At 57.6% G+C, this 22,320-nt stretch overlaps 2 protein-coding genes across 5 annotated transcripts in view; one reads left to right on the plus strand and one right to left on the minus strand.

Moving 5' to 3' along the window:
- Positions 1-22,320, plus strand: part of MORF4L1 (mortality factor 4 like 1) — a 152,717-nt gene that overhangs the window by 85,459 nt on the left and 44,938 nt on the right. The window lies entirely within an intron of this gene.
- RASGRF1 (Ras protein specific guanine nucleotide releasing factor 1) overlaps positions 1-22,320 on the minus strand; it is a 67,084-nt gene that overhangs the window by 34,834 nt on the left and 9,930 nt on the right. For all 4 annotated transcript variants that reach the window (XM_033099971.1, XM_033099974.1, XM_033099972.1 and 1 more), the window contains exons 2-8: positions 19,551-19,657; positions 17,209-17,356; positions 10,016-10,108; positions 7,307-7,560; positions 2,134-2,213; positions 595-788; positions 260-369 (exon numbers count right to left, since the gene is read on the minus strand). In XM_033099971.1, the coding sequence (XP_032955862.1) occupies positions 260-369; positions 595-788; positions 2,134-2,213; positions 7,307-7,560; positions 10,016-10,108; positions 17,209-17,356; positions 19,551-19,657 (986 nt within the window). The remainder of the gene's footprint in view (positions 1-259; positions 370-594; positions 789-2,133; positions 2,214-7,306; positions 7,561-10,015; positions 10,109-17,208; positions 17,357-19,550; positions 19,658-22,320) is intronic.

Raw genomic sequence — 22,320 nt, forward strand, 5'->3', positions numbered from 1 at the left:
TTCCCTCGGGGCTCCTATAGCTACAGGCTTTCACACTCTGACACCGGAGAGCAGGGGAGATGGGCCCACGTGAGTGTCCAGGGCCCTTCCTCGGGCTCTGCCTGTGCCCTCCCGCCAGTGCTCACGTGGACTTGAGCTGGAATCCGGGGGACAGGATCCTCTGCCTGTGGGTCCCCCAGGATCCCACCCCATACATGAGTGGCACCGTCTGGGGCATCCTTGGCCCGGGCCCGTCCCCGGTGGGGCCGCAGTGGCTCACCTGGACAGCTCCTCCAGCTTGGACTTGGCGTAGTCCAGGCTGTTGCGTTCGACGTGCTCGTGGGGAGTGTGGGCCAGGAGCTCGTGCAGCGTCAGGATGTACCTGGGGATCTATGGCGGGGACAGGGACAGAGGGACAGAGGGACAGAGACAGAGCAGCATTGGCCCCGGTTCTCAAGTACGAGGACACCTGCAGGAGGCAGGGCCCCTGACGGAGGTGACCCCCACCCCCCACCCCGGCTTCCTGCTTGGCGGACGGGGACCGGCCTGTGCCCGGGCGGCCCTCACCCCATCCTCCAGGCAGCCCCGAGCGCGGCAGGCAGGGCCCGGGCCCACCTGGAACATGGGGTAGGTGAGGAAGGTCTCCAGCGTCCTCTCCTCGCAGTCCGGCTTCGCCTCGTAATGCTTCAGCAGCTTGTCGAAGTCGCGGTTCTGCTTGCAGTGGGCCAGGATCTGCAGGCTGTACTGGTGGTTCCGCACGAACTCCTGATAGATGTTTAGCATGGGCAGCAGGATGTCGAAGAGGTCGGCTGCAAGGAGGGGGCGCTCAGCGGGCGGGCGGCCGCGGCCCCGCCCCGCCCCCGCCCGGCCCTGCCCCACCCACACACCCCTGGCGCGGCTGCCGTCTCACGGGCCGGGACAGCAGAACCTCGGCTTTGGAGAGATGGGGCCGTGTCTGGTCTGACACGTGTACTGGGCGTCAGAGAGAGGCGGTGTGGTGGGTGGCGCTGTGGTGTGCCCGTACCCCGCGAGGACCACCCCCGCGAGGACCACCCCCGCGAGGACCACCCCCGCGAGGACCCAGCCACTGTCTCCCCAGCTGCCGGGCTGCTGGTGGCCCACGGCTCCCAGCTGGGTCGTCCCCTGCCAGGCACGGCGGCTCTGAGCCCACGGGAGCGGCCTGCACAAGTCATACCCACCCCAGTGGCGGGCCCGGTGGGGGCGTAAAGGCCGCCCCCTGCCCCACACAGGGGCATGCCGAGCTTCGTGGGGTCAGCGGAAGCCCTGCTTGTAACCGTATCGCAGCCCACTCCCCTCTGCCCAGAGCCCCAAACGGTGTCATGCTGATGGCTCCCCACGAGGCCCCTTCCAGAGTGTCCCGCCTGTGTCAGCATCCCAGCTGAGCTCCCGAGGGCCAGTAGGCCAGTCGGCGGGTGGCCTGGAAGCCCACTGCTTCCAGTCCACTGTCTTCCCGCCCTGGGACGCGCCCTCCTGAGTCTCTGTCCTTGACCTTCCAGAAGTCCCAGCTCTGCACCCCGGGTTCATGGAGGTGGGGCCCCAGCCCTGGACTCTCAAACCTGCCCTTCCGCTCTCGAGGGGATGGGCTGGACCCCATCACTGACAAGCCCACACGCGCGGGCTCGGGGGCCTTATACAGCAGCGAGTGAGCACGCTTTCAGCGTGAGAAAACACACTAGAATGGGAAGTTAAAAAAAAACAACCCACAGCAAGATTCAAATTCTATCTTCAGTACGTTTAGGATTACGTCAAGTAAGAAAAGAATACCCCCCATCTAGGCATAGAGAAAACCTGGGAGGAAACACCCAAGGGTTTACAGTGGTGTCTTTGGGAGGCAGAACTATGGTGGATATTTTTAAATATTCTCTATTTTCCTGGATTCTCAAATTTTCTCAGATGGGTACATAGATATTATTTTTAAAAGTGAAAGGCAGATAAGGAACTAAAAACATATCACTTTCTCCTAGAAATAGAGCTTCTGCCAACTGGTCTTTCCTATTTGGCTCCCTCCGAGGGATCCTGTGGGATTTTCAGGGGCCACTGTGTTTCACTGTGGAAGGACAAAAGTGCTGCCAGACTGGAGAGGGACCTGGAAGGTGGGGGTGTGGGTGGGGGCAGGACGGGCGGGGGACTCACCCAGGACCAGCGTGGGCCAGCTGGAGATGCGTGCCTTCAGCCCCTGGTAGAAAATCTGGTGCAGAAACATGATGGTCTCGCTGGAAGAAAAGGCAGGGGTGAGGTGTGGCTGGGGGGGTGCCTGCCTCTCCCCCAGGTCTAGGAATTTCTAGCCCGTGACAGCAGGACACTGAACCAAGCAGGGGTCTTCTACCCCTGGGATCGCTGGCCCGGGCCGGGGCCGTGGGGCAGAGGAGGGGAGCTGCCCTGTCTCCCATGCCCCTCAAGCCCCACCTCCAGGGGTGCCCTAGGGACCTTGGGAGAAGAGCCCGCTATGAACGTCATAAGCTCGAGCTGTAACAAATATAGTTGACGAAGCCTCCATCTTTAGGTAGAAACTGTGAGGGTCTCACCTGTAATCCTACTCCTCAGAAACGACCACCGTTACCCCCCCAACAAGAAAACGCCGATCTCATTCTGATTGGATTTGCTTGAGAAAAGAATCATGGTTGGCGGGGTGGTTGATATGTACTGGCCATTTGAATTTCTTCTTTTGGGAATTGGCTGCGCATGTCCTTTTACTATGTTTTCTCTCACGCCTTTTAAATCACGTCTCTCTATCGTAAGCCCAGACAGTTGTAGACATTCTTGCTCAGCTATTTGCCCACTGATTGTGGGTTTGGTGTTTCTTGGAAGTTTCTCCATTTTCCTTCTGCTTTCTGCAGCACGCATTCCCCCACTCCTGGAGTGCACACACACAGCTCTACCTACCGTCTTTCCCTGAAAATAAGACCTAGCCGGACCATCAGCTCCAACGCGCCTTTTGGAGCAAAAGGTAATCTAAGACCCAGTCTTATGTTATATAAGACCTGGTATTATATTATATTATATTATATTATATTATATTATATTATATTATATTATGTTATATTATAAATACCCGGTCTTATTTTAACATAAGACTGGGTCTTACATTAATTTTTGCTCCAAAAAAATGCATTAGAGCTGATAGTTCGGCTAGGTCTTATTTTCAGGGAAACATGGTACGTTCCTGTTTCCGTTTGACATATAAATACTTAACTTGAGTTTACTCTGGTGTAAGATATGAATGAGGGATATAAACGTAATCCTTCCCCAGTTTGGTTCGCCAACGGCCCAGTTCCATTTGTCAGATACACCAGCTGCCAGGCTACCATTTCACAGTTATTAAATTTTCATACATCTTTACGTCTATTTTTTGACTATTTTATTTTGATGGTCTATAGGTATATTTCATTGTTTCTCATGTATTTACGAACCTTTACCTTCTGATTGTAAGTAGGGAACGTTTCTTTCACTGTTCTCTTTCAGAACATTATTATCTAATTAGACGTGTGTATTCCATCAGTCGAACTTTCAAATCATTTTGTGAGACTACTTTGATTGGAATCACATTAAATTTACAGCACATTTTGGGTGCGAATGACATCTTTATGCCACGGAACCCTCCCACCACCAGCGTGCTGGCCCACTCTCTGTTTCTGTACAGCCTGCAAGCTTAGGAGGATTTTACATTTTTAAATGGTTGAAAAAAAAATCACAGGAATATTTCATGACACGTGAAAATTCTGTGCAACTCCCATTTTCGTGTCCCTAAGGAGAGCTGTATTGGAACTCACGGGGCTATGGATTGGCTGCTGAGTTCTGAGGGAGACTGTGGCCCATGAGGTCTAAAGCATTTACTCTCTGGCCTTTCGCAGAAGTCTGCTGATCGCCAGGCTTTGTGACTGGAGTCCCTGAACTGTGCAGTTAACAGCTGGTGCAGTTGTGCTCTATGGGGCTCCGTCTGTCCACAGAGCGTCCATGGTCCAGCGGAGCACCCAGACACTAACGAAATCAACATTCACATGTGCTGAGTGCTCCAAAAGGGCCCCTGGGAGCATAAGCCAGTGGTGACACATGGCACGGTAGGTGGTCCGGGACGTGACATCCGAGAAAAGATGTGAAGAGTGAACAGATGGATGGCAGGTGGAAAGCTGGGTGGTACGAGTGTTACAGGGATACATGTGGTGTGGGGACGGAGTCCCAGAAAGCAGTTTCCAGGCTCTCGGCCTCACATAGAAAGGTGCTGGCTCAGGTAGTAAATGGCCATCGACTGTGGCTAGTTGGCCGTCAGCTGTAACCAGTGAGCCACTGGCCACTAATATAACTGCCGTGGCTACGCCAGCAGAAAATGGGGGCCAGCAAGGAGATGGTGGCTGAGCTAGCAAGTGCGGATTGCAGTTAGGATGGCGGGTACGGACAGTGTGGATCCAGCCTTCAGTGAGACTATAGTGCCGCCAGCGAGAATATAGTGGTATGACTCCCCGGTGTATGGCTCCGTGGGTGTTCCTTTTAGGCCTCACCATATACTGCGTTCTTGTGCGGGGAGCGGGAGCTGAGTCCCTGCACGACACGTGGGAAGGGGCGTGACCCGCCCAAGGCCAGTGCCAGGTAGACAGGCGGAGCCAGGCCCGCTGCCTGTGGCCAGTTTCTCCTCACGGGTGCAAACGCCCATCCCTCCTCGCCCCAGCCCCTGCAGACACGATGAATTGCTGGTGGCACGCTCCGCCACTTGCCTCATCCTTCTCGACCCAGGGCTCCCACTGCCAGTCGGAGCGGGCTTCACGATACACACCACCGTTCCCGGCACGTGTCACCAGGCCTGGCTTCTATGAAGGGGAATGGTCCACGTCTGTCAGCTCATCGTCTTGGCTAAACAGGGCTGCCACCTCCCATTCGAGAAGCACCGGGTAGCCTGTCCCCAGCCAACCTGGAGGGAGTCCTCTCTCTTTCCAGGGACCTCTTTTAATGAGCCCCAGCAACGGAAATCCCCACCTTAGCCTCAGGTTTGGGGAAATGCCTTCTCATTAGAAGGGGGGCCGGCAGCCTCTGCCTTTGGCTCACGCGCGATACCAGACTGTGCCGTGGCCGCGGCAGGGAGAGCCAGGGGCTCACATCCACAGCACTTTCACAGTGGATGGGAAGGCTGGGCCCACATGCGCGGCGGGGGGCACGCAGGCCCGACCCCCGCTGTAAGGAGCCTGGGCGCGGGTGCGGCCCGAGGAGGACCGGGTTTAACAGGAAGGACAGGCCTTCGGGCCGCAGCCCTCCCGGGTCGCTGTGTGCCCTCCAGCACCTCCCGTCACCTCTCTCAGCCCCTGTGCCAGCCTCGGGAAACCACGCAGGCCACGTGCTGACAGGGAGCCTGGCACAGAGCAGGTCCCACAAAGCGACCCCTTACTGGGGTGTTGTTCATGCATGCACGCCGGCACGTTGCCAGCTGGGGCTAATGAAAAAAATAACCTTTGCTGTCCTTCATGCTCCTGCCAAACGGGGTCAAGATAGTGAAGCTTACACTGTACCTGTACCCGACAACCGCACGGGGAGGTCGGGTGACCCCCAGGCCGTCATTTTCTAGTTCTTCCCACCCCCACCCTGGTGGGGCAGGAGGGAGGCCAGCACATGTGAGTGGCATCCCTGAGCCATTACAGGTTTTTCTTACTTAATACAGTAGGACAATATAGTAAAATGCACAGATGGATTTTTGGTATTGAACGAGCGTGGGATTCCTGAGATCAATTCTGCTTGGTTGTGAGCGAGTATCGTTTTCCTGTTTATGGATTCAATTTGATGCTCTTTGGTATCTATGATCACAGTGTCTGGTGTTGGTAACCGCGGAATGCTGGGCGATGCGGTGAGTTGGGAAGTTTCCCTCCACTTTAGACCTGTATTTGGATGTGGGCCTTTACTGTTACCCCTGGCAGAGGAGGCACCATTCCTGGGTCAGGTGTTTCTGAGGACCGTTAGACTCCATATTCTGGAAGCCGTAAGACTTGTTCCGGCTGCCTCTCTTGTGACGGGCATCGTGAGACGGATGACATGGGCCCCTGGTAGAGAAGGGGAAACAGGCCTCGCACGGGCCTGGCAGGGACGTGGCTCCGAGACGGCCGCCTGTCTGTGCACTGCTTCTCCCCGGCCTTCCCTGAGGCCACAAGCCTCATGCCCATCTTTGGTGTCAGCCCTGTGTTGTCTCATGACTTGTAGCCTCTTGACCTCCATCTCTCTCCAGGGCGTCAGACCCACTGTGACCCACCTCTGCCGCCTCCCATTTCCTCCCGGGCTTCCCCCAGGCCCCTCAAACTCACCACCACACGGGCAGAAGAGGGGGAGACGGGGGCCCAGCGAAGGGGACCCTGGGTGTCTGGCAGCCAGGCCGTGGGCCTCGGTGAGGGGCTGGTTCGAATGAGTGAAATGACTGAATGGTGACCATTTTGAAGGAAATACAGTTGAACGAACATGTAGGGCCACAGAGATCGGCTTGTGAGACTTGAGAGTGAATAGCCCTCAGTTTAGTTACTTTTATCTAGTTTGCTCAGTTATATTAACCACCAAAAAGCGAGTGTATTTAAACCATTTCCTAGGAAAATCCTTGAAAGAAAAGGTTGACAGCAGAAGAGCAGGTCAGCTCAGCTCAATTGCCAACCCTGCGTTCCTGCCCAGAGTGGCCGCCTAGGAGAAGCGGCTGATTGTATGAAGCGTGTGGATGGAGCAGTCCGGAGCCCCCTCGAAGGGGCCTAAGAATTCTAAACTTGCACCTGACTGCCAGCCAGGTCATCATGACATCAGGCCAGAAGAGTGGAACCTAGTTATTGGCTTTTTGTAGCTTCGTTTATAACTCTTAACATTTAAACCACGGTTTCAACCTGGGCACTACTGACCGTTTGGGTGGAATAATTGTTTGTGGTGGGGCCTGTCCGGGGCTCTGTAGCACATTTAATAGCATGCCTGGCTTCTACCCAGAGATTTCAGGAGCGCCCCCCGCCTCAAACCCAGCCAAGTTTTCACAATCAGAAATGTCCCAAACGTTGCCAAATGTCCCCTGTCCGGGGGGGCGGGAGGGAGCGAAACCGCAGCTGCTGAGAAATACCCTCTAGACACACGCTGCGTGGTCCTCCCTCTGCACTCCTGCCCCGGCCCCACAATTGTTGGGGGGCGTGGCTTCCAGCCAAGTGACCCCGGGCCACTTCCTTCCTCTCTGGGCCTCAGTTTCCTCATCTGCGCTTGGGGGGGCACTAGGTGGGGGCTGAGGTCAGACTTCAGGTTTGCACCGTGGAATCCCCTCCGCCCCGCCTGGGCCAAGGCCCCGAGGTGGGGCCCGCCTGGGGTTGCTCACCTGTTGAGGAAGATGCTGCTGACGTCGTCGTGCGTGATGGGGGGCTTCTTGGAGCTGGCGGCCATGCGCAGCGGGCGCAGGAAGTTGTTGACCAGGATGTGCAGCTGCTGCACGTACTCGGCCTCGGCCTCCAGCATGCTGAACACCACCTGATTGCGCTTGCGCATGCTGTCGGCGTGGGGCGAGCGGATGTAGTCCTGGATGATGGTCTTCCACTTGCGCCGGCACAGCCAGCCCCGCAGGAAGCTCTGCACCTGGGCGCCGCACAGGGGGAGGCCGTCAGGGCGGCTGCGCCCCAGGGCAGGCAGCGCGGCCGCCTCAAGGGACCAGAGCGCAGACCCCACGTCCTGCGCCCGCAAGGTGCCCGCAAGGCGTTGGGTCCCTCTGAGCCCATTTTCCCATCTGCACACCCGGGCTGAGGTGGTGCTGGACTCAGGGTGTTATCCGTGGGCGGTCGGCACAGCAGGTGAGGAATGCAGATCTCCAGGCCGCCAGCCCCTGCGTGTTAACAAGCCCCCCCACGCCCACCCGCAGGCTGCTTTAGAAACTTGTCTGAGCCAGGAGAGTGTGGCCCCAGCCTCGGAATGGGAGGTGGGTGAGGACAGAGGGTGCCAGGCTGTGCTGGGCACGGCTCACGCCTCTTCTCCTCCAGTCGCTGGCCTGAGAACCCAGAAGTTTCCATTACAGCCCGTCTGGGGAGAGGGCAATTATCAAATTAGACAGAAGGTGGCAGATGAGTTGATCTGGTGGCGGGGCCTCATCCTGGCGCCTGGCCTGTGGAGTCGGGCTGCCTGGCGAGGCCTCATGTCGGCAGGAACTTGGGAAACGGCCTTGATTCACATGCACAGAATTGTTGTGAGAGGCACACGCTCCTACCCGAGTGCCACCCAGCTCCCTGCTCCTACCCGAGTGCCACCCAGCTCCCTGCTCCTACCCGAGTGCCACCCAGCTCCCTGCTCCTACCCGAGTGCCACCCAGCTCCCTGCCCCTCCCCGAGTGCCACCCAGCTCCCTGCTCCTACCCGAGTGCCACCCAGCTCCCTGCTCCTACCCGAGTGCCACCCAGCTCCCTGCTCCTACCCGAGTGCCACCCAGCTCCCTGCCGCCCCTGCGCTGAGCTGGTGCAAGCTCCGTTCCTCACAGAGGGGACCCGGGGCGCCTGGGGCGGGGGGCCGGCTGGTGCCTGGATGGGGCTGGGCACCCCGGGGTCTCACACCAGGTCAGGCCCGCCGGCCGCCTGCGGTTCACCCTGGAGGAGCGGCCAGGCCCGAGCCCCGTCGGGTCTCTGAAGACAGGAAGGCATTCTGACGAGGGAGCACCCTGCTCTGAGGCTCGGGGAGGGTGAAAATAGAGGGAAGGAGGATGGTTTCAGCTGGTATTTAACCAAATTCCTGGCCAGAATGGCTTCTCAAAATGGGGCCGGTGGGGCCTGCCTGTTGGGGATTGGTTCAGACCTGGGGGGCAAATCCCAGTGTCCGCGGGTGCCTGGCAGCTCCTATACACGCATGAAGCCGGCTGGGTGGGGGCCGCACCACCTCTAAGCCGACTGGGTGGGTGGTGGGCCCGGGGCTGCGGGAACTTCTACTTCTCTAGGATGTGGTGTGTCCTGGGGACCGAGGATGTGTGCTGTGGAGCTTGGTGTCCAGGTTTTAAAGGTCGCTCTGCAAACACTTAGCTGTGTGACCTGGGTGAGTCACTTTGCCTCTCTGTGCCTCAGTTCCCCATGTGTGAGATGCAGATAAGAAAACCTCAGAGGGTTTGGTTTGTAGTTAGGAACGAATTCATCTGCACTGAAGCTCCTAGAATAGTTTTTGGCACATGGAAATTGCTTAATGAATGGTAGCTATTTCTAGTTTTGAGAAACCAGAAATCTAGATTCTTATGTGAGATGTTTAGCTTTCAAAGCACGGGCAACAAATGAAAAAGAAAAAGAAAAACAATGTGTGGGCCCAGAAATCCAAACCCACCGAAAGGCTGCACTTGGCCCACAGGGGTTGCAAGCCTCCAGTTTCTAGTCTGGGTAGCATTGGGGTCCCTTTGCCCTCTTAGCAAGTGGGGTTGTCTGTTTTCACTTGTTTTTCTTAGGGTGAGTCAGGCTCCCCAGCTTCAAGTCTGGCAAGCTGCAAACACGAAGCACGTGCTTTCCCTCTGCACCCCCCAGGGGGTGGCCCAGGGTGCTGGTCAGTACCCCGGCCACTGGGCGGATTCCTGCTACCTTCTGAGCTATCTGTCCCTCTGGACTCTAAACAAGGCAAAACCAGTGGCAGCAACGGTGGGGTCTTATGCTGAGGTCTGCTGGGAACCGGAGGGGACAGTTGTGAGGAAGTGTTTGCATAACAGTAAGGGGTCATGCATGGGCGTGACCTTGGGAGGTGGCCTGGGGAGGGGGTCTGGTCAAAGCCCCTGGCGTTGTGAGGAAAGCTCTCAGCCGAGAGTCCTATGGCCTGGGTTCTTGTCCTTCCTCTCTTGGAGCCTCAGTTTTCTTATCTGTGAAATGGGCTGAGCCACCTTCCTCACCAGGACAACCAGAAGAGATGGCCTGACAGGGCGCTCTCCAGGTGTCGGGAGCTGGTGGTTCTGTTTTTAGAGCTGAGGTGAGGGTGGCATGCCCTGGGGCAGTGGGACAGGAGTTGACACTGCCATTCCCTGTGTCAGGAGGCTCTCTGCAGAGGGCTGGGGCGGTTGTGCAGTCCAGAACGATGGTACAAACCTTCTTAATTTTCTTGATGTCACTGTCCTCGTCATTGGGGGTTACGGTCTGGGTGGACTGGATGCGCTCATTGTCCTTGAGCAGGGATGCGATCTGCGACAGAAACACAGGTCAGCTGCATGGAGGGGTGGCAGTCAGCAGGCACCGCCTGGTGAGGGGTGCCCTGCCGCTTCCTCCCGGGGGGCCGGGCACTGCCGCTCAGGTCACTCGCTCTGTGGGCGATCAGTGACCCAGACGTCTGTGAGTGCGCACGGGGTGGGGGCCTGTCCGCCTGGGTCCCAGGCAGCGGGGCTCTGGCGCTCAGGCACCTTGGGCGAGGCCGCTCCACGGTCGGGGCTGCAGGCACCTCTGTATATCTGGGGTTCTCCTCCCTCCTGCCCAACCACTGCGCCTTTATTTGTGGGGTTTTATTGTGGTAAAATGTATGTAACGTGAGGTTTACCGTTGTAGCCAGTTTTAAGTGCAAAGCTCAGTGGCATTAGTACCTTGTTGTGCGGCCGTCCCCACCATCATCTCCAGCACGTCCTCATCTTCCCAAAGAGAAGCGCTGTCCCATTCAACTGCCACGGCCTCCCCTGCCCTTGGAAGCCACCCTGCACTTTCTGTCTCTGAGGATCTGACTCCCCCCGCGCCCTCATGTGAGTGGAATCACTATGTGTCTTTTTGTAACTGGCTTGTTTCGCTCGGAATAACGTCCTGCAGGTCCATCCACGTTGTAGCAGGCTTCCTTTTGAAGGCTGAGTCATATTCCACTGTCTGTGTAGACCGTGCTTTGCTGTCCATTCATCTACTGGTGGACACTTGGGAATCCCTGTATTTTTTCAAGCCAACCATATGGAAGCCCAGCCTGTCACGGGAGGTTGCAAGGGGCTGGGACGTAGTCCCACGAGTGTGGCTGTCTGTCCCCACCCCCTGGGCAGCTGTGACCTGGAGCCCCCTTTGGGGCACAACCTAGAGACGGCTGGCCTGGAAAATGGGACAGCCTCGGGAACGAACATTCGAGCTACTGCAAAAATCTCCATCTGCCTGATTTGGGGATCGGGGAGGTTGGCAGAGCCGGGGCCCTGGTGCTCCTTGGGTGGAGCCAGGGCTGCGTCCTCCCTGGGGGACCCTTCCCACCACCCTCAAGTCTGCACGTCTTTGCCGGGCGCCCTTCACTGGGGCTTCGCTGGCACTGCAGACTCTGCCTCAAACGCTCGGGTGCCGTGTGGCCTGTGTCGTCTCCCTCTTTGCTGTGAGCTCTGTGGGGGGAGGACAGTGGCTGCCACGTCCATTAACGTCCTTCTGTGCCTGGCATGGGGCTGGGCACTCAACACACACTTGTTGGCCACACGAGTAATTGAATTAAAAACAACCCCAGAACAACAAAGTCCCTCCAGCACAGGAAACGCCGCGGTCACTGAGCCCCACACATTTAAAGATAGCAGCTCCGGGGAACCTGCAAACACTGCCGCCAAGCCACTGCTCCCTCTTCAGAGCACGCGGCTTTGTCCCCCCAAGGCCACTCTCTGAGCCGCGGAATGAATGGGCTCTCACAATTGAGCGAAAGGAGCACTTTGAAAGCAAAATGGAACAGTGACGGCTCTCCGCTCCCAGGGTTGCTAAAATTACTTGGCGGTACTTGAAGAGGGCCTGAAAATATCTAAGCGAGAAATACTCAGTGCCCACATGCTTGGGTGCTACCCTCCCCCCTTTTCTGACTCTCTGAGAGCATTTGCACATTGAAATAAAGGCGGATTCTTTGATCAAGGGCTGAGGGACACACACACACAGACGCACACACACTCCTGGAGAGCGCAGACACACGGCACGGCCAGGCAACGCCCCCGCTGTGGGCCTGATGTTATCGCCTCCACGCCGGTCACTGTCTTTGCCAGTTTTGGGATTTGCACTTGGTTCCTTGTCCCTTTAGTTGGCGGGGTGTACGTGCACGCGCACGTGTGTGTACGTAGTCTGTGTCTCAAAGTGAGGGCGCTCTTCTCAGAGAGGCATTGCAGGACACCTACTCAGGGGGCCAGGGCAACAATAGACGCCACTAGGCCAAGCGCTCGGCTATGCGCACAGGCGTAGGGACCTTCACTGAAGGCCTGGGCCGGGGGCAGAGCTGCGAGCGACGGCCGGAGTCCTGGGCCACGGGCCCTCCTGCGAGGAACCAGGGTCTGGATGGCAGCGGGAGCCCCGGGCCTGGTGAGCTCACAGGGAGCCTCGCTCTAACCCTGGCAGGTCCCTTCTGGGATGGGTTTGCTTTGGACTCTGGTTTGCTTGGTTGATGTCCAGAACCTGCTCAGTTGACCCTTGTCTGTGGTGGCTGTGGAGAGTTGGGGCTTGGGCTCACAGCCCAGCTCACGGCCGGGCGTCCAGCTCTGGCTGTCCACCTGCCTCAGTGCCTGGCCACTTGCCACCTGCAGCCTGGAGTTCTTGACACTTGTTGGCTGCACCCTTTGCGGCAGTGCCCATTGGCTCCTGCCCCCTCTGCGGACGGTTCCTTTAATCCAGACTGGGGTTAGTCAGTGCAGTAAGTGGTGGTGGAATTAATCCAGGGTTTTTCTTTCTGGTAGCAGCTAAGGTTTTGCTAGAGATGTCTGTATTTCTTGCTTTTCAACCAGCTGTCACGGAACTCGGTTCTCTCTCCTTCCTTCTCCATTCCCTGTGGCCTCGTCCAAGCCCAGCAGACGCCCTTTGTGCCGATGCGTCAGCATGTCGTGATGCTCTGTGGGGCCCTGTCCTCGGCACTGGTGCCACCGAGCTGTAGGTGGAGAAGTTAGAGCCCGTCCCTAGAGGAGCTTCCAGCCTAAGAAGGGGATCAGACACCCACAGAGGCAACTTATAATCCAACAAGCCAGACCCACAGTGGGAGGGTCTCACCACAGAAGTGACAAGGGCTTTTCAGAAGAGGTTTTGAAGGACAAATAGGAGCCCACCAGGCAGCTATGGGATGGAAGGGATTTGAGCAGAGGACATGGTGTGAACAAAGGCACAGGGTCCTGCAGGGTATTGTGTGTGGGGTGGCAGCAAGGGTGGGTGCGGGCAGGACAGGTGGGAGGAGGCAGGACTTAAGGCCTGGGTGTGGGCCCTGGTAAGGCCAGTTGGGGAGGCCCCTCCTGGGGAAGGGCCCTCTTCCATTATTCCCAGATCAGGCCCCTCATCGCACTGTTTTATATGTTGGGGTCCATGTCAAAGTCTGTTTGCAAAACTGATCCCATGGCTAAAGTTGTATTGTAAACTCTGAACTAAAGAGCTGCAGTTTCTTCCAGAGTCAGCATTGCAGGATTCTGAGTGCTTACAAGCCAATAAAATGGGACGACTCGCTCTAAACTCTTGTTTTTTAGGGCCTGCATCAGTCCCCCAAGTTTGCCTCCAGTCATACAGGGGGAGAAAAGGAGCTGTTAACGCGGTGGCTTGGTGCCACCCCCAGCACCCCAGAGGGCGGCAGGCTTCTTCTCAGAGGCAGACGTTCCCTTTGTGTCAGACGGCCCTTGGAGCTTTGGGCTGCAGACGGTGAGGCCTGATAGGGTCGTTCAGAGGCAGAAAAGAGACTTAAGGAAGTTTCCTGCAGACCTTAGTCTGGCCTGATCTGCTGCTATGTGCAGGGAGAGATGGCCAGAGGTGGGGGCCCATGGCTGGAGAGCAGGGAGGGTGAAGAGGGATGGTGTTTCCAGGACAGGACGTGTGCCCCGGGCAGAGCCCTGGGATTCGAAGGCCCAGGGCGTGGGTTAAGGCTTTGCTGTTGCTGCCTCGAAATCCTCAAGGACCCTGTGTTTTCATTTTGCACTGGGCCCTGCAAATTATGCAGCTGGTCCTGAGAAAAGATGCAGACAGCGGTGTATTGGTAAGCGCTCAACGAGCAGGTCTCTGAAAGAGAAACAGTTGGAGTTGGCAGCCTGTGCGTGTGTGCTGTCCTACCTTGGTCCATTGTAAGCCACCGCAGGTTCAATAACTAGCTTGCAGATTCTTGAAAACATAGCGATTGACGCTTGCAAGCGGGTACCCGCGGCTCCAGCATGTTGTCACTGGGTGCAGGGTGGGGGTGTGGGGGCAGAGGTCAGCGAGGAATCCTTGTGGCGGGAAAGGCCGAGGGACAGGAGGCAGGGACGTCTTCTCTTCATTTTCAAGCTGTTTCGGTTTCAGTTGTGGCAGCCTCCTCTCTGTCATGTCCAAACCTTTCAGAAAGTCTGTTATGTACAACAGGCCAGCGTCGGGGACTTGGGGACGGAAGGAGAAGCCACAGCGGGAAGTCACCAGGGCTTTCGCAGACACTGGCTCTCCTCAGACGTGGCAGGACTGCATCCCCCGGGTCCCGGGACTCGGCCGTGCTCAGGAGCCTTGCTTGTCCCATGAGAACTGAGCAGAGGTGTCCCACATCCGTTGCCATGTTCCTGTCCCCTGACGTATGACTGGGGAGTTTCCCCCTGCATGGAATCCCAGCAGCTGGCGTCCTTGACACTGCGGGGCAGAACCCACTGTGGACGCACCGGGTGACTGAGGAAGCCACCTTTGCTGTGTGAATCTGCTAGGACGTTGGGGTTGTTTGTCATGGCAGCGTAACCCAGCTCATCCTGAGAGGTACATGTGCTGATCGCCCCGGGGGTAAAGAGTAGTGATGACTCAGTGGACACAGCCGCTGTGGGCAGTGACGTCACCACTTAGGGGAGCAGAATCAGAGCAGGAGGTGGGAGGAGATCGGGACCCCCCGGAATCCTCAGCAGTAAGTGGTGTGGGGCCTGCGGCGTGCTGTGTGGCGCTCGGAGGAGAGAGGCCACGAGAGCCTGGGGCTGTGCAGGTGACAGTCTTTCCCAAACAGGCACCCTTTCAGCACAGGTGACTCAGCGCACAGGGGCAACTTGCGGGACGGGCTCAGGCCCTGCGGGTGAACCTGGAGGTCCAAGTCTGAGCCCGACCTGCAGCGCTGGACGTCACCGTGGGTCATCCCTTCCTTGTGGACCTCTGTGTCTTGAGAGCCCTCCCAGCTCTGGCCTTCTAAGGCCCCTGCCTTCGTCATGGGGTCACTTGTCACTTCCTCGGCTTCTCGATGCCTCCTGCCACCTGATGGCCTACTTCCTGGGAAATGGGAGCTCTTTCCACCTTCCGGGAGCCCACCCAGAGCAAGCAGATGCCCTGTGCCCCGCAGGATGTGTAAGCTGGCCTTTCTTTCACAGTCTCCTTTAAAACAATCTTTGCCCCGAGGGTCATTCACTCAACTGGAACCATTGCTCCAAGTTCCCACACGTGGGCATCTGCTCACTCTGACACACGCGCGTGCGCACACACTCACACAGCTGGCTGGCTGTGTGCTCCCAGCACTTGCACCCTCCTCTTCTCTACTCTACAAACCCCGGAAAGCCTTTAAGGCCACGTGCAACGTAAAGCCACGCCCACTCTGGCCATGAGGTGACTCACTTCCTGACTTGGGTTCCCACTAAGCTCCACGCACCACAGTCAGACCTTCAGGGGAGCATCGTCCATTTGTCTAGTGCCCACTGCAGAGCCTGATGTCCATTCGCTCATTAAGCCCTTACTAAGCACCTACTGTGTGCCAGGCAAAAGGGAGACAGTGATAAAGGACAGCCATGTCCCCGAGGAGTTCCCGGCCGGCCAGGTGGTGCAACAGATGCCTGTGCAGCAGCTCTGGCGTGATGTGCTAAGCGTGGGAGTAGGGGCAGGGAGTCCCCAGGCAGGGACACGCGGGGGTGACAGGGCATTCCCAGCAGGAGTGCCAGCACACCCAAGAGCCCAGAGGTACCCAGCTCACAGCTGCCGGGCACGGTGATGGGACAGGAGCGTGGGAAAGAGGGTGAGGCAGAGCTCAGGTGACAGGCATGTAATGAGTGAGTGACACCGGACACCTGACCGTGAAGCCGACGGCCGGGTCCCTCACGGGCTTAGCGTGCACTCGGCTGTGTGCTGGGCTAGGACAGACCCTGGCTCGTCGCCTCAGGGCGACTGGCCCCAGAAGGAGCCTGGTGGTCTAGAGACAGGACAAGCCCCCACCCCCAGAGCCACGTGAAGACGCTCTGAGTAGAGCAGGGCCTCTCACGCCGGCAGGCGGACCTGGGTTCCAGGCCCGGCTCTGCCACGTCCAGCTGTGTGGGCTTGGACAGGCAACTCGAGCTCTCTGAGCCTGATTCCCGTGTGGAAGCATCATGGTTGTGGGGGCTCAGGAAGCATGTCTGAAGGTGCTTGGTGGGGGCTGGCAGAGGTGGGTCGAGTCTGAAAGTTTTGCTGAAGCTGGAGTTCCAAGTTGATGTTACCATTAGTTGTGCGTGAGGTGAGACTGGCAACCTCAGCCAGTGCCTGGGGCATTCGGTGGGGCTGCCTGGGCCCCTGGTCTCGGTGCTGAGTGCATCATGCTGCAGAGGGTGGGGGGGTGGGAGTTTGAAGGTGGGGGTCACCTGTCTGTCATGGGTCGGCGTGGTGGACAGTGAGAAGGGGAGACTGACTTCCCGACTCCGGCCAGGGCCTCACAGTTTCACCTTGCATTGGGCTGCGCAAATTAGGTAGCCAGCCACTCCCCTCCTCGGCTCAGAGTCCACAGTCCTCGTGTGATGTGGCCAGATGGTTCTGAGCACAGTGGGGAGGTGAGGGGTGAACAGCGGGGGCGGGGGCAGCGAAGGGCCTGCGAGCCAGCCCCCCAAGCCTTAACGAAATGCGACGCACTGGGATGTCGCTAAAGTGCAGATTCTGTTGAGAAGGTCTGGGGCAGGCCTGGGACTCTGCATTTCTGATGAGTTGCTGCTTCACAGGCCCCCCTTGGAGTGGTGAGGTTCTAGAAGGCTTAACCTAGTCACCGCGGCCTGGCGAGTCCCTGTAGGAGCTCCCCTCATGCCAGGCCGAGGGCAGGGGCGGCTGGGCGCTGAGCCGGGAGCCCACACTCTCATGACTCCCCGGGACCCGGTGACCCCCAGTCCTGGGCTGAGCTTGTAGCCACAGAAATGCGGAATGGCCTGTAAACGACGTCAATGTCCACAGCCTCCAGGGGTGAGTGTGAAAAGCCCATGAGGAGAGGAGGCCCACAAAACTTGGGGGGCTCGCTCTGGCGTGTAGCTTTAGGTCACAGTGGGGGGATCTGAACCCACATCTGACTACAGGACCTCCCCACTCAGCCGGGATCCCCGATTGTAAGTTGGGAGGCTGGCATGGCTGTGGCTGAGGGGCCTGGGGGCGCAGGGGTTGGGTGGGGCCCGGCCGGCAGTCACCTCCGCCTTCAGCCGCTCAATCTCCATCTCGCCGTCCTCGATCTGCTGCCGCAGCTGTCTGGCCACAGTCTTCTCCGTCTCCACGACCTGTAGCAGGTGCAGGTACTTCTGCATCAGGGCTTCGTGCTCGGTGGCCAGGGTCCGGTAGCTGCGGGCAGATTGACACGGCAGGGAAGACACTGCCCACTGGTTCCTGGAGGTCCAGCCAGAAGTGCGGCGGACCACCCAGTGCGCTTAGGAGAAGGTCCCAACTCCCAGTCATGGCTCACGGCCTTTGCCTGACTGCTGGTCCCTCGTCCCCAGCCCGCCTCCCATTCTGAGCTCCAGTGCCGCCAGCTGGTTCTGCGCCCTGCCCCCGCCCTGCCCCAAACACCTCCTCCCTCCCTCTTTCCTAGGCTCGCTCTGGGTCCCAGCTGAAATGCTGTCTCCAAGAAGCCTTCCCTGCCCTCCAGCCCTGGACTGGGTGGGGTGTTCCCCAAATAACTGGGCTTCTATTACCATATAGCATTGGCCAGACTGACTTCAGGGGGGCAGCGTCCAGTTACTTCTGTCCTGGTTATCAGAGTGTGTAACAAATTAGAATTCTACAATGATTCAAAGCTCCTTCACATAAGTAATTTCATTTGGCCCCCAAACAACCCTGCTACCCGTTCTAGTTCAGTGCTGGGGACGCAGGTCCAGCTGCCGTCCTTGAATCTGGGCTGCTCCCACTTGATTCCACACTCTACGATGCCCCCAATTTCCATCCCGATAGGCGCTCTGGTCATGTTCCTCTGATCGTGTTAGCTCTGATCCCAAAACGTTCGGTGACTCCCCACTGCTCCCAGGAGAAAGGTCACACATCTCTGCTGGATATTCAGGGACGGATACAATCTGGTTCCAATCCAATGTCCAACCTCACGTACCCTCTGACTCCCAAACTTTCTTATTCTTGGAATCTTGTATACCAAGTGCCTTTACTTAAGGCTTTTCGGGGCTGGCGTGGGGGCTGAAGTGCTCATATCTAAACCCACTAAACCTGCCCTCAGTCCTCCTACTCAGGTCAAACGTGACCCTATTTCCAGCTTCCCCAGAGCCCCCATGTCCTTGCAGGTAGGAGTCACATCTCTCTGCCATGGTTCTTGGTACGTAAGCCATTTGCATGTATGTCCAATGTCTTCCTGACTGGACTGGGGGAACACGTGCATTGCATCCATCCCTGTCTGCCCAGCTCCCCACTCAGAGTCTGAGTCTATTGGCTTATGTCTGATAACCTGGTCTCCGTAGCTAGACTGGACACTCTTTGAAGACAGGGATGGAATGGCCTGATCTCAAGGCCAGGGTTAGTGCTGTGACCATAATAAAGGACTTCTGGTCAGCTGGTTTGATCCAAAGGTCAAGGAAGGGCCCTGAGATCCACCATCCATGCATCCATCCATCCATCATCCATCCATCCATCATCCATGCATCCATCCAGCCATCCATCATCCATCCATCCATCATCCATGCATCCATCCAGCCATCCATCATCCATCCATCCACTATCCACCATCCATCCATCCTCCTTGCATTCTTCTAACCCACCTTTGCTGAACATACATCTATGCCTTTATCAGGCCCTGGGGACACAAAGAATTGCATTGGTCCCCACTCCCAGGAACTTACGTTTTATAGGGAGTTAGACACAGAAACACATCGTTATCCACTGAGCCAGAAAGCTCTGTGCAGAGGGGTGAGTCTGGGTGTCCCTGCCCCGGCAGGACTCGGCTCTGTCAGGGAACCACTAGCTCAGGGGCCACAGCCCGGCCCACAAGGCCATTATTTCCTCTGGACCCCAGAAGATTCAGTCCAGCTGGGAGCCCCTGTTCTGTGCAGCACGTGCTCTCCCTTTGCTTTTCTCCCACCTGGCCCCGCGAGTCTTCCTCACGAGAGGGGTGCAGGCTGCTGGGAGTGAGGGGAGGAGCAGAATCCCTGAGTATCAAAGCTCATAGAGGATTTCAGTCTATAGATGAGAAATCAGAGGCCCAGAGGGAACATAGGGCTGGCTCGTTGTCATGCATCTGGGTGAGGACCCTGGCGGGCTTAGACTCTTAGCCATAAAACCCTCACCTAACCAAACGGTGCTCAGTTTCCCTAATAGAGAGAAAGCAGCGAGCTGGTGGAAGCAGCTGGGAGGCTGCAGTGCTGCCCTCACGGCTTCTGGGTCCCTGCGGCACCCAGGGAGGCGGGGGCCCTGAGCTCCGGGGCTGGAGGAGGGCCCTATGGGGCTTCCATCCCCCTGTCCGTCTTCTCTGCCACGCCCCCTCTCCTGGGCTTTGGGTTCGCTCTCTTCTGCCTGGACTGTGGGGTTGGGGGACACACACCTTGCATGAGCGATGGCCGCCACCCACTCGTCACGGTCCTTCGCGTCCTCTGTCCTCAGCTCCAGGGCTTTCTGGTTCTCATGGCTGAAGTTCACCGTGAAATAATGCTGCACCAAGAAGACATCTCTGATTACTGGGGTGTCCATGGAACCAGCAGCGTCTCCTGCTGTCAGTCTAGCTGTTTACAAAGTGCTCGTTGCCACCTCAGCTGGGCACAGATTCATCATGTGCGGTCATCAGAATGCCATTCTACCCCGTCTCCCCGAAAATAAGACCGAGCCGGACTGTCAGCACGTTTGCGTCTTGTGGAGCAAAAATTCATATAAGACCCGATCTCATATGAATTTTTGCTCCAAAAGACGCATTTGAACTGATGGTCCGGCCGGGTCTTATTTTCGGGGAGACACGGTAGTTAGCACTTCCAAAGTCTTGGCTAAGGCAGGCTTTGTGTGAGGAAACAGAACCTAGGCTTACGGTATTGCAAGAACCCACAGAGCCCTGTTTGCCAACAGATTGTAAAGAGCCCATTTTCCACCATCAGGTGTGCTAGAAGGAAGGCAGGCAAACATGCCAGGAGAGTGTTCGTCCCCTTGGGGACCCGGGGACCCATTCTGTGCAGCACCAGAGTTTACTAAGCAGTCGTCTAGGCCCTGGGCTCAGAGCAAGGAGCACAGACACGGTCCCTGGGAGGGCCCCGTGGAGGCCACCTCTGTGGGGTGCGGTGACTGACTTAGAGCTGGTCACCCGGGCCTGCCCCCTAAGCACCCAGGTAGCAGAGGAGCCAACAGGCCCCACCCCGCTGTGATACTGTCATCACACATGAATGATGCCCGAGGCCTAGCCGGCCCGCGTGCTGCTGGTTAAGGGGATGCAGTGGTTCTCTCTGCAGGGGAGGTGAGTGAGGGGCTGTGGGCGAGAGAACGTCACCCATGGGTTCAGCCCCGGGAGGCAGAGGGCTTCCCAGTGGATGCGCGTTGGTCCAGGTTGTTTCAGTTGGATGGAAGAATGTGAGGGGCAGCACGGCTGTGGAGCACACAGCAGGGTTGGGGGGCCGCGGGCCATATTGTGAGAACAGAGGTGCCAGGCTGGGCAGGGGGATGGGGCAGGGAGGTGCTGAGTGCAGGGACGGGTGGGAGGAGAGAGCCAGGATAATTCCCAGGCTTCCGGCTTGAGCAGCTTGGTGAGGGGCGGTGCCAAGGACTGGGGCACTGGCTGGCAGGGTAAAGGGCAGGGTTACAGGGTCAGGGGTGCTGTTTGGGGGGGGAAGGGCTTGCAGACGGTGCATGCCTGGGAACCCCTCTCTCCAGGCTGCAGAATGGGGTTGGGGGGCGAGCCTGGTGAAACTAGAGGAGGGAGGCAGGCGGTGGGTGCAGGGCGGGACCCTCCAGCCTGCCCATTCGGAGGGCGCCACGGGGTGGCACAGTGTCAGAGAGGGAGCTGTCATCGTCCCTCTGTTCCCGGGTGCCCGGGCGGCAGGGAGCAGCAGTACAAAGTGGGGTGTGGAAGTATTTTTAGCTTCTGCTGACATTTACTGTATTTCTGTTAATTGTCAATCTGGGTGGCAGCCAGGGTGTGCGTGTGCGTCTGTGTGTGGGGAGGACAGTTGCAGTCAATGTCTCTCACTTGTTTCCTAGGAAACAGATAACTGGGGCTGTAGAATGAAATGTCAGCCGCAGCCTCAAATAACTGAATTCGGAAGGCCCCACTGGGCCCTCCCCCGGAGAAGGAAGCAGGCGGAAAGCGGAGCCGCTGGTGGGCCCCTAGCGCTTCCCCGTCTCTCGAGAGATGACAGACACACGAGTGCCCGTCACCCATGAGCTCATTTGTTCCTACACTCACCCCCTGGCACAGGGATCGCTATCTGTTTTATAGCCCATGATCCGGAGGCTCAGAGAAGTGCAGCCCCTTGCTTATGGCCACACAGCAAAAAGGCAGAGGACCCAGGGTAACAAAACTTCACCGGGCACTGACCACTCAGTCAGGCCCTGGACTTGGCACTGGGCAGTGACAATGAAAAGGCAAGGTCCCTGTAGGCAGCTGCGACTCGGGATCCTAACTCAGAAACAAGGCTCTCTCAGTGACACGCGGCGGCCAGAGTCCCCAGGGCAGGAGTGGGCTCCATGTAACTGGAGTGCGGGGAGGGGCCGGGGTGGGGCAGAGACACGGTTCCTGGTCCAAGTGGAGACCCAGACGCCCCGTTTGGTCCTCGGGCTCCATTAATCACCACCGTGACTGTTGCACGAGAGTCCTCCCTTCTGCTTCAGCTGCTCTGAATGGGCTCTTGTTCCTTGGAATAAAAGATTCCTGACCAGGAAAGACCTCCGAGCCTGGCACTGCGTCTTGGCCGGGGCACAGGAGCCTTCCTTTGCATTCATCACGGTGACACAGGAGCCTGGCTTGTTAACAATGTAATTGATTAACAGCAAAAGCCAGGAGCAGGTGACACTGAATTCGCCTCTCAGGCATGGGTAGTGACAGTGGCCAGTAGGGATGGGGGCACTGGCTCTGGCTGGGGGTGGGGCCCACTCAGGCCAGAAAGACACTGAGCCGTCTTGCGGGAAGGAACCTCTCCTGGCACTTACTCCACCATGAAACGCTTTTGTTGTCATTTTCTGGAAGGTCTGTCAGCATTGCATCAAACCAGTGTTCAGGGGAGTTCACTTTGGAACCTGGGTTCACGTGTATTAGGTCGGTGCAAAAGTAATTGTGGTTTTTGCAATTATTTTTAACCTTTTAAACCTCAGTTACTCTTGCACCAAACCTAATATTA

The sequence above is a fragment of the Rhinolophus ferrumequinum genome, chromosome 28 (assembly GCF_004115265.2).
Source record: "Rhinolophus ferrumequinum isolate MPI-CBG mRhiFer1 chromosome 28, mRhiFer1_v1.p, whole genome shotgun sequence".
NCBI lineage: Eukaryota > Metazoa > Chordata > Mammalia > Chiroptera > Rhinolophidae > Rhinolophus > Rhinolophus ferrumequinum.